The sequence below is a fragment of the Denticeps clupeoides genome, unplaced genomic scaffold (assembly GCF_900700375.1).
Source record: "Denticeps clupeoides unplaced genomic scaffold, fDenClu1.1, whole genome shotgun sequence".
Classification (NCBI taxonomy): domain Eukaryota; kingdom Metazoa; phylum Chordata; class Actinopteri; order Clupeiformes; family Denticipitidae; genus Denticeps; species Denticeps clupeoides.
Genome location: NW_021629993.1, coordinates 108243 through 118307, shown reverse-complemented (window position 1 = coordinate 118307; position 10065 = coordinate 108243). Strand labels below are relative to the sequence as shown.

The following is a 10065-nucleotide window of genomic DNA, read 5'->3' as shown; positions in this document are numbered from 1 at the left end:
CGCGCAACGTGTCTTCTTTCGACACACGACCTCTGGAAGTGAAAGTAAATTGATTGTCATTGACTTTTAGTGACATCTACGTGTGGCTGTCGTGACCATAAACACATGAAAGCGACTCTGCAGTTACAAGTCGTGAAGCATGACGGCTCCGCCTGCATTAGATCCGTCCGTTATGCTGGGCCTGACAAGTCAAACAGCCCCATGAGATGTTCTGCAACCCCCAGAAGTGTCCGGATACAGGACGCCACACCTGCTGGACTCAAACTCCGCCCACTTCCGGTTTCCATGATCCAGCATTCAGACTCATCTTAACATCACATATACACCATGGAGACGTTGCTTGTGGATCCTCGGTAGTAGTAGGGTGGTAAGTAGCCTAGTGCAGTGGTTCCCGACCTTTTCACCCTGAAGCCCCCCCTGCCCGTGTCCAGGACGAGCCAGGACCCCCAACCCCAGATTTCAAATCAACGGCGATGGCGAGTTCACCGGTGCCTTCACACAGGCCCAGCACGTCCAGCTTCATCATGCACCTCAAACATCATTATGCCTCGAACATCACGTTACGTGTTTCGTTACTTACAGTGGATAGATAATAAAATTTGGTATTGGTATAACTGTATTTTTGTATTATTTTGCTAGCAAATGATTAGTGAATAGTTGCTGAATGCTGCCAGTTTGAATGAGAGTTGATAGGCTTCCTCAGCAGTTGAGCCATTTGAGGATTTTATAACTTTCTATAAAACTTTATAGGTCATCCTGACGGATTTTGTCAAAAATAATAATAATAATAATAATAATGGTAAAAGATCAGGATAAACGCCAGGAATAAAATGTAAAATCCTACTACAACACAGCAGCTAAAGTGTTGGGCAACCTGGAGCTTTTTTATTCTCCATTCGGATTAGGAGCGCAACGTTCCTCCTTCTGCAGGGCAGGACGTGCTTACAGGGCCGGCTTGTGGGGAGTAAAACGCCCACAGCGGCTCCGATTTCCGTCTCCGGGACTCTGGGGCGCCGCAGAGCCGAACATGAGCGCCGAGCCGCCGCGGCCGTGACCACGATGTCTTCAGGTCAGATCTGCGCCGAACTTTTAACTTTAATTTACCACCCAGTCGCCGTCAAGTCCGGATTCTTTCATAGCGTGACGAAAGTGCCGATGCCAAAACTCGGTCCGCTTACACGGTCTCTATTAATTAAAAATACACGTTTCTGGTTAATATTAGACCGGGTAAATATCGAGTCCAGAAAGCGTCCAGGCGTGTGGCTCCTCCTGGATTTATTTATTCAGTTTGCGTGTGTGTGATTATAAAGACGAAAGAGCAGCGAAGTCCTCGTCGACATCATGTGATAAGAACCTGTTCGGCAGCAGCGGCGGACACCTGCTCTGTGGAATGTGGAACTGTCACCCTGTCGCCCTGTCACCGTCACACTGTCGCCGGGGTGTTAACGGGTCACCCCGACTCCGCTTCACACCCACCGTCATGTAGAAATATCAGCAGGTGGAGGAGCGTCGTGCGTCCTGCGTCTTCATCTTAAACGTCACACGTCACACGATCAATCACATTTTAGGACGAGAGAAACGAGAATCCAGGATTTAGTTTCAACCATGTCATTTTTTAAAACCTCTTTTTCTATTATAGGTGGATTTATTATTATTTTTCTGTCATGCTTCTTGACCTTTGATGAAATTTTACCGTTGCTACAGGGGCACAGAAACCACCGTTGGCACCGAAGCCAAAAGTCCTTCCCGGAGACAACAGGACGATCCGGCCACCAATTCCCCCTAGCCCTGGTGTTGCATCTCCACCTGCAAACAGGAGATCCAAGCCTGCAGTCGCGCCGAAGCCACGCCTCGCTAGGGACCCTGGCGCAGCCAGCCAATCCACCGTGGCCACCGTGGGCCAGATGAACCTGCGGAACGGTCAGGAGAAGCCTGGGTGGGATTACATCATTCCGATCTGCCTCTGCAGCCATGAGGACTGTCCGCAGTGTCGGCCCCAGCACACAGAGTCCGTTTCAGAGCCGCAGGAGAAGCAGCTCCACACCACAAAATATAAACAGAAGAGACCCGCAAATCGCTCCAAGCGTACGCTTGACCAGGATTCTGGCAAAGCCACGGTAAATTACTGCAGTGGAGAAGACCATGATCTACAAGTACGGAGTTATAAGGACATGAACGTTGCCAACTTCGCGTCACCTCCAGTCCAGCCAGTCCACACATCCAGTCAGTCGCAAAAACGTCCTCCTGCTCCTGTGCCAAGGAAGCCCAGCAAGATGCCGGTTCAGCTGGACAGGACCTGGATGGGCCCGGTGGAGGGTCCTGAGAGCACTTTCATACGCCAGCAAACGGATTTACTTTCAGTTGATGGACGTGAGGAGGAGACGAGGACGTCACCAGAAGCTCCTCCCCAGAAGCCACAGAGGCGGAGCTTACTAGCGGCACCACCGCAGAGTAGTGAGGTGGTGGACCAGCACATGTCTGGGGACCGAAAGTCAAGTTTGAAAAAAAGTCCAGAGGTGGACGGAAAGGTGTCTGCCCAGAATTCGGTGTCCAGAGCAAAGACCTTCACCTCCGTGGACCTGATCAAACAGACCTCGTTCCAGAACAGGAGAATTCCAGGCAGGAAGCAGTCCGAGCGCACGGTGGAAGAGTCTGTGGATGGAGACCTGGGTGCCCTGTCTGGACACGGCCCGACCTTCTTCTCGGTGGGTGTGGAGCAGAGCGTGGACGGAGACGGTGCCGAGGGGACCTATGAAAACGTTGCGCTGTACGAAGACGTCCCGGAGTACATGAACATTCACATCCCGGCTCCATATTCAGCCCAGACGGGTCACCAGCAGACCTCCTCCTGGCAGTCGCTGTACGAACCGTATGAACTGTACGAGCCGCAGGAGCTCGTCCACGTCCCCCGGACAGATGGACAGCAGCATGGCCCCTGGAGAAGGTAATAACCGTCGTTCTTACATTTACATTTCCAGCATTTACCAGACGTCCTTATCCAGAGCGAATTACAGTCAGTAGATACAGGGACAGTCCCCCCCTGGAGACACTCAGGGTTAAGTGTCCTGTTCAGGGACACTTTGTTAGTAAGTGGGGTTAGAACCTGGGTCTTCTGGTTACCCGCTAGGCTACTACCACCCTGTTCTTATTGTTCTGTGCGTTGCGTTCAGGTTCTTTCACCTACATTCCCTGGATTCAGACAGAAATGTGTTTTATGATCTGATAATATTTGTCCAGTTCTGGTGAAGAAACTCCTGGACTGCTGAGAGTCTGAGAGCACGTCTCCACACGTGTGGACGTCCAGAGAACTCCTCCACGTGGCAGTAAATAAATAAAACGGTGTATTTGTACCATCTGTAATTCAGGGATGGTGGCAGAGAAGAGGACGCCGGCGAGGACATCAGCTTCAGCTCGGACGAGGACGAGGACCGGAGCTCCTCCTCAAGCCGAGGGGAGTACGAGCTCCCCGACAACGTCCAGGTGTGTCCCCGTCCCCCAGGTGGCAGGAGGGGCCGGACGAGACGGGACCTGCTCACGCTCTTTGTGTTTCCAGCCTGCTGGAGGGGCCAAGAAGAGCAAGAGCGTCCACATCGCTGGAGAAATAATGAGCTCGGAACGAGTGTAAGATCACGGCAGGACGGGGAACCTGTGTGAGATGTTCCCTCACGTGCGTTTCATTTCTCCCCCGCAGGTTTGTGGACGTGCTGAAGCTTCTCAACGTTGTGAGTGTCATGTACTTCCTCATCATGAGATGTAGCGTCCATGTGTGTTCAGTTCCCCAGTGGGGGTTTAGTTCTTCATCCTCTTCGCGTGTGACGCTTGTGTTCCACTACAATCCCGCGTCACATGAGGAAAAAATGTTGTTTGCTCATGTGAACCAAGTTATTAGAATTCCACGTGTGGTGTAGGACTTCCGGGACGCGGTGAAAAAAGCCTCGGAGAAAGCAGGGAAGGCCGTGATCGAGGAGCAGACCCTGAGCCAGATCCTGTATTACCTGCCCCAGCTGTACGAGCTGAACCTTGACCTCCTGAAGGAGCTGGAGCGCCGCGTGGCTCACTGGTAGCGCCTTGCAAATCCTCGCCGCTCCGCCCGCGGGGCCCGCCGGCCGCTTTACAGCCGTCTTTGTCCCTCTTCGCTGGACAGGGACCAGCACCGCCGGCTGGCCGACATCTTCGTGAAGAAAGGGCCGTATCTGAAGATGTACTCCACGTACATCCGCGAGTTCGACAGGAATGTGGCCCTGCTGGACGAGCAGTGCCGGAAGAATCCGGCGTTTGCGGCGGCTGTGAAGGAATTTGAGGTGATTTCTCTACTAACGTCCATACGCGGTGAAACGTGTCCTCTGTATTGAAGCGGTGGGCAGCCATGACACCCGTGACCCCAGGGTGACCCCTAACGGGCGAACTGGTACGGTATGGACGCGGCGAGTAACAATCCGCCCGCTCTTCTCGCCCCGCAGAACAGTCCCCGCTGCGCCAGTCTGGCCGTCAAGCATTACCTCCTGAAACCCGTCCAGAGGATCCCGCAGTACCAGCTGCTGCTCACAGGTTCGAATGCCAAGATCCCAACGACCAGTCGCTGTGATTGCTCTGCCGTCCACTGGCGAATACTTCTGTGTGATTGTAGATTACCTGAAGAACCTTACCGAAGACTCCTCCGATTACAGAGACACTGAAGGTATCCTGTCCTGCTCGTCCCTCTTCATGTCCGTTATAATAAACCTCATGTTCTTACGTTCTTCTGCTTGCTCGCGCAGCGGCTTTGGGAATCGTGAAGGAAGTGGCCCATCATGCCAACGACATCATGAAACAGGGGGTGAGAGTTTAGCCCCAACACATTAGATAAACCTGCTCTCTGCCCTGGTGCTGAACACCTGCCGCGTCCACAGGACATTTTAAAGAAGCTGATGCAGGTCCAGTGCCGCTTGAACGGCCACCACGAGATCGTCCAGCCTGGCAGGGTGAGCGTTTCCGCCGTTTCTCAACGTCCACGAGATGCGGACGTCATTGCATCCAACGTTCAGGAAACTATGTTCAGTAAAACAAAAAAAAATCTATTTGTGGCAAAAAAGAGGAACTGTCGTCACGTCAAATTTGCTCTTTCAGGGTTTACATAATGCTGAGTATTAATATCAGCTGCAAAATAACCACGTTTGGTCATTTTGGTACCGACTTGGAGGTCAGCGCTGAGTAGTCCTTCTTCTGTAAGACACGCTCAGTGTTAATATAAAAACAGCCAGACACACAGATAATAAGAGGAATATTTCCAGCCTGCTAGTAGCCTGGTGGGTAACACACTCGCCTATGAACCAGAAGACCCAGGTTCAAATCCCACTTACTACCATCGTGTCCCTGAACAGGACACTTAACCCTGAATATCTCCAGGGGGGGACTGTCCCTGTAACTACTGGGTGGTAGTAGCCTAGCGGGTAACACGCTCGCCTATGAACCAGAAGACCCAGGTTCAAATCCCACTTACTACCATCGTGTCTCTGAACAGGACACTTAACCCTGAATGTCTCCAGGGGGGACTGTCCCTGTAACTCCTGGGTGGTAGTAGCCTAGTGGGTAACACACTCGCCTATGAACCAGGAGACCCAGGTTCAAACCCCACTTACTACCGTCGTGTCCCTGAACAAGACACTTAACCCTGAATGTCTCCAGGGGGGGACTGTCCCTGTAACTACTGAGTGGTAGTAGCCTAGTGGGTAACACACTCGCCTATGAACCAGAAGACCCAGGTTCAAATCCCACTTACTACCATCGTGTCCCTGAACAGGACACTTAACCCTGAATATCTCCAGGGGGGGACTGTCCCTGTAACTACTGGGTGGTAGTAGCCTAGCGGGTAACACGCTCGCCTATGAACCAGAAGACCCAGGTTCAAATCCCACTTACTACCATCGTGTCTCTGAACAGGACACTTAACCCTGAATGTCTCCAGGGGGGACTGTCCCTGTAACTCCTGGGTGGTAGTAGCCTAGTGGGTAACACACTCGCCTATGAACCAGGAGACCCAGGTTCAAACCCCACTTACTACCGTCGTGTCCCTGAACAAGACACTTAACCCTGAATGTCTCCAGGGGGGGACTGTCCCTGTAACTACTGAGTGGTAGTAGCCTAGTGGGTAACACACTCGCCTATGAACCAGAAGACCCAGGTTCAAATCCCACTTACTACCATCGTGTCCCTGAACAGGACACTTAACCCTGAATGTCTCCAGGGGGGGACTGTCCCTGTAACTACTGACTGTAAGTCGCTCTGGTAAATACTGTAAATGTAAATGTTTGTTTTCGGTGCCGGAACAGGTCTTCCTGAAGGAGGGGACGCTGATGAAACTTTCCCGGAAAGTGATGCAGCCGCGCATGTTTTTCCTGGTGAGTAACGTTCTGCCGCGGACGTCGGGTGGACAATATCGTTCCGAACGTTCCACGTTTTTTTTTTCTTTCCTTCCAGTTCAATGACACGCTGCTGTACACCACGCCAGTCCAGTCCGGTCAGTTTAAACTCAACAACATGCTCTCGCTCGCAGGCATGAAGGTAGAAGAGACACCAAATGCAAAAGTACAGATTAATTTCATAATGCACCCTGCTGATTATCGTGCTTCTCTCATTGGTTTCATCTGCAGGTCACCAGACCCCCGCAAGAAGGTTATCAGAATGAGCTTCATATCGAGAGTGTCGAGCGCTCCTTCATTCTTTCTGCAAGGTACAAACGCAAAATATTATTTGTGCATATTAGCTGTATTAGATGCCTCTTCATCCCAATCCGCTCTCAGCTCTGCAGCTGAACGGGATGAATGGCTGGAGGCCATCTCAGCAGCCATCAGTGAGCACACCAAGAGGAAGATCTCCTTTATTCCCAGCAAAACTCAGGAGGAGGTAGTTCATATCGCACCATCGTAACGATCTTCTGCTGTCGAACGGGTAAAAAACCCGCGCTTTCTTTACGGTGGAAAGGGTGAGAATGCAGACGCCGACGAGCTGCTGGGATCTAAAGCCCCGATCTGGATTCCAGATGTGCGAGCCACCATGTGCATGATTTGCACCTGCGAGTTTACGCTCACCTGGAGGCGCCATCACTGTCGCGCCTGTGGGAAGGTGAGGGGGTGACTCCCGGATTACATCCCGGATTACATCGGGGGTTTTGGATGGGCTTGGATGTGAAACGCTCCTGCATTATACGAATACGGAGCTTGTACATTATCAGTATGGTGTAATATAATATAACTACACACACGTTTTTTCAGGTCGTGTGTCAAACGTGTTCGTCCAACAAGCACCAGATGGAATATCTGAAGAATCGTGCCGTTCGGGTGTGTGACCAGTGTTTTCTTATCCTACAACAGAGGGGTGCAAAACGGGGCCAGTGTGCAGGTATTTCAGTAAATTATGGGACTTGTGTGCAAAGATTTATAAGGAATTGTATTCGGTCATAAATGGTGTATGCATCACAATATCAGGGTTTCATGTTGTTCGCCGATTAAAACTCCAGTGGATGTAAAATACATCAATGACGCTGTATTTTCACCTCATATAATATTTTATAATCCATTTTCTGATGGTGATGCAGCATAGTGTCTAAAAACTGGTTTCTCATTCACTCAGATTTTTAAGTGAAGTCATTAATAAAATTTCAGAAATTTTCCTTTCAAGAATATTTATATATATTTCTTTTGGAGATTGACAAAAAACATGAATAAACCAGACAAATTAGTATCTTAATTTGTGAAAAATACAGGGTGTTATGAGGCATTTTTATTATTTGAAATAAAGCAAATAAAAGACTATTTCCGCATGTAAATCCATTTGACGTCAGTGAACAGCTTCGTGTGTTTGACTTTTATTCCAGTTTCTCCTGCAGTCTAATGGAAATGTGTTTTGTCCATGTTGAAGTTGACCATGCATGCGGTGCATCTTCTCCAGTTGGAAAATCCCCTTCCAACCACGCGTTCTCCATCCGCAAGCAGAAGAGGATCCCTGCTGCCCTAAAGGAGGTTGGTGACCACGTCCTTCACCGGTACCTTCACCCCTCTGTTGCCACGTATGAAGGAATTTAATGGTGCTGCCATCGGATTTGAAGGTATCAGCAAATACAGACAATTCCTCGATGAGTGGTTACCTAGAAAGGTCAAAGGCCTACAAGAAGCAGTGGAAGAGATTCTGGTTTGTCATCAAGGACAAGGTTCTGTACAGCTATGCAGCCAGCGAGGTGAGATGTGATCTGTTCTTTAATTAAGATGAATTTCTGATGATTAAAACAACGCTGTAGTCCAGTAAAAGTCCTGAACCAGCCGGTTCAGTAGATGATGTGAACTGGCTGTTCTGGATTTTTGGAGGAATATTAGTGTAACGTTGCCTTTCAGAATGTTGCTGCTCTGGAGAGTCTCCCGCTTTTAGGATATTCTCTTACTGAAGACAAGCCAGGGACACTTCAGTTCAAGCTCTACCATAAAAACACACTCTACTACGTCTTCAAGGCTGCCGACGCTTATATTTACAGACGGTAAGTGCTGCAACAACGGCAACTCTAATGGCGGCTTTCAGTGCTTTCTACCTCCTGAACGCTGTCTCTTCCTTAACAGGTGGATCGGCGCTTTCCAGGAGGCAATGGTTCTTTAACCGCCTTTATTTTCACCTCATCTGATAATCTTAAGGATGATGATGATGATCGATTTAGAGCCTTTCACAATTTTATTTTTTTTTTATAATTTTACAATTAAACCTATTAACCCTAGATCCAATTAACAGAACTCTGTTCAGTTATAGCTAGTTAGTTCTCAATATACACATCGTTCAAAATGTGGACTGAAATTCAGTTTAGTCTGGATACAGATACGATGCCTTCACAGTATGAATATACATTAAATGAGGACATGACCATGAAGACAGTCCAACAGGAGGACAGCGTGACTAAATGTAGCCTACCTCTTTCTTACTTTTACCATGTGCACTTATAAACTATTTAATTTTGAGTAAATGCTTATGACTTTGTATTTTTCAGTGGTATAATTTAAACACTAAAATCTCTTGTAAATAAATGGATAAACTGTTCATTTCAAGTTCTATCGACTTGCATTCAAAATCCGTGACTTAAATAAACAATGCTGGAATTAAAAAAACGTTTCAATTTCGTATGCACTGAAAATGTCTTTTTTTTTCAAACGTGTGGCTTGAGGTTCGAGCAGGGGGCGTGGTCTGTGGAGTTAATAGGGCATTTGTTTGCTGGCAGTTTTAGAATGTCTGCAGCATGCGCCACATGTTGCATGAGTTGCAAGAATTAATTAATTGTGATGATCGACTGCTGCACGGAACCTCAGTGGCACCTTGGAAGATTGGGGTTCGAACCGGCAACTTTCTGATTACGGGCCGCTTCCTTAACCGCTAGGCCACAATTATTGTAAAAACGTTCAAAATTCAGTCATGATGGCTGAATGGTTACGGTGGTGGAAATCCGCTCGGTTTTACCATGCCGGCCCGAATCCTGCTCACAGAATAAAAGCTCCCAAGGCGCTTGTCATGGTGCCCACTGCTCACCAACTTTAAACAAATAATATCATAAACATCTCATTTTAACTTTGATTGTGTCCTCACCTTTAAGTTTTCTGTATTTCATTTTCTAATAAAGTTACTGTGATGCTAATATAATTCCATAAATGGTATTATCACCAATATATTGTGATATTATACCAGTTCTTTGATTTCAGGGGGCGAATTAGACATTTTACGGTTTATAAATTCGTAACAAGTTCCGAATGTATTACAAGAGTTACGGTAGAGGTGTTCTCGCCCAGAGTATCGCGAGATTTGCCTTTACAGCGTAATATTGTATCAGTTCAATGATTACAGTAGGAGGGCGCTGTGGACTGTTTTCACACTAAGTCTATTATAAGTTTTACGGTAGGAGGTTTTCTTGCCTGCTGTGTCTCGCCCACGTGTGATTTTTGAAACGTATATAACTTTAATATATTAAACATTATTGAAATCCCATTTGCTCCTCTCAGTCAGGAGACCCGGGTCGAGATTGACTTCGCGATGGATGAGATTTGTTTATAAAACTGATCA

The 10065-nt window shown here is 48.3% G+C and overlaps 2 protein-coding genes across 3 annotated transcripts in view; one reads left to right on the top strand and one right to left on the bottom strand.

Moving 5' to 3' along the window:
- LOC114779586 (probable 2-oxoglutarate dehydrogenase E1 component DHKTD1, mitochondrial) overlaps window positions 1–10065 on the bottom strand; it is a 134204-nt gene that overhangs the window by 57975 nt on the left and 66164 nt on the right. The gene's annotated exons all lie outside the window — the stretch shown is intronic.
- LOC114779573 (FYVE, RhoGEF and PH domain-containing protein 6-like) lies at window positions 944–9054 on the top strand. Of its 2 annotated transcripts, none has more exons than XM_028967478.1 (21): window positions 944–1069; window positions 1705–2944; window positions 3366–3480; window positions 3554–3621; window positions 3692–3722; window positions 3909–4060; window positions 4145–4301; window positions 4461–4548; window positions 4628–4678; window positions 4758–4816; window positions 4890–4961; window positions 6309–6377; window positions 6457–6540; window positions 6630–6709; window positions 6780–6882; window positions 6961–7101; window positions 7251–7377; window positions 7897–7997; window positions 8084–8212; window positions 8367–8506; window positions 8586–9054. In XM_028967478.1, exons 1-21 carry the CDS (start codon window positions 1060–1062, stop codon window positions 8620–8622), a joined length of 3054 nt encoding a protein of 1017 aa, XP_028823311.1. In that variant the 5' UTR covers window positions 944–1059; the 3' UTR covers window positions 8623–9054. The 2 variants fall into 2 exon arrangements, with proteins under 2 accessions (XP_028823311.1, XP_028823312.1); XM_028967479.1 differs by lacking the exon at window positions 944–1069 and adding an exon at window positions 1101–1498.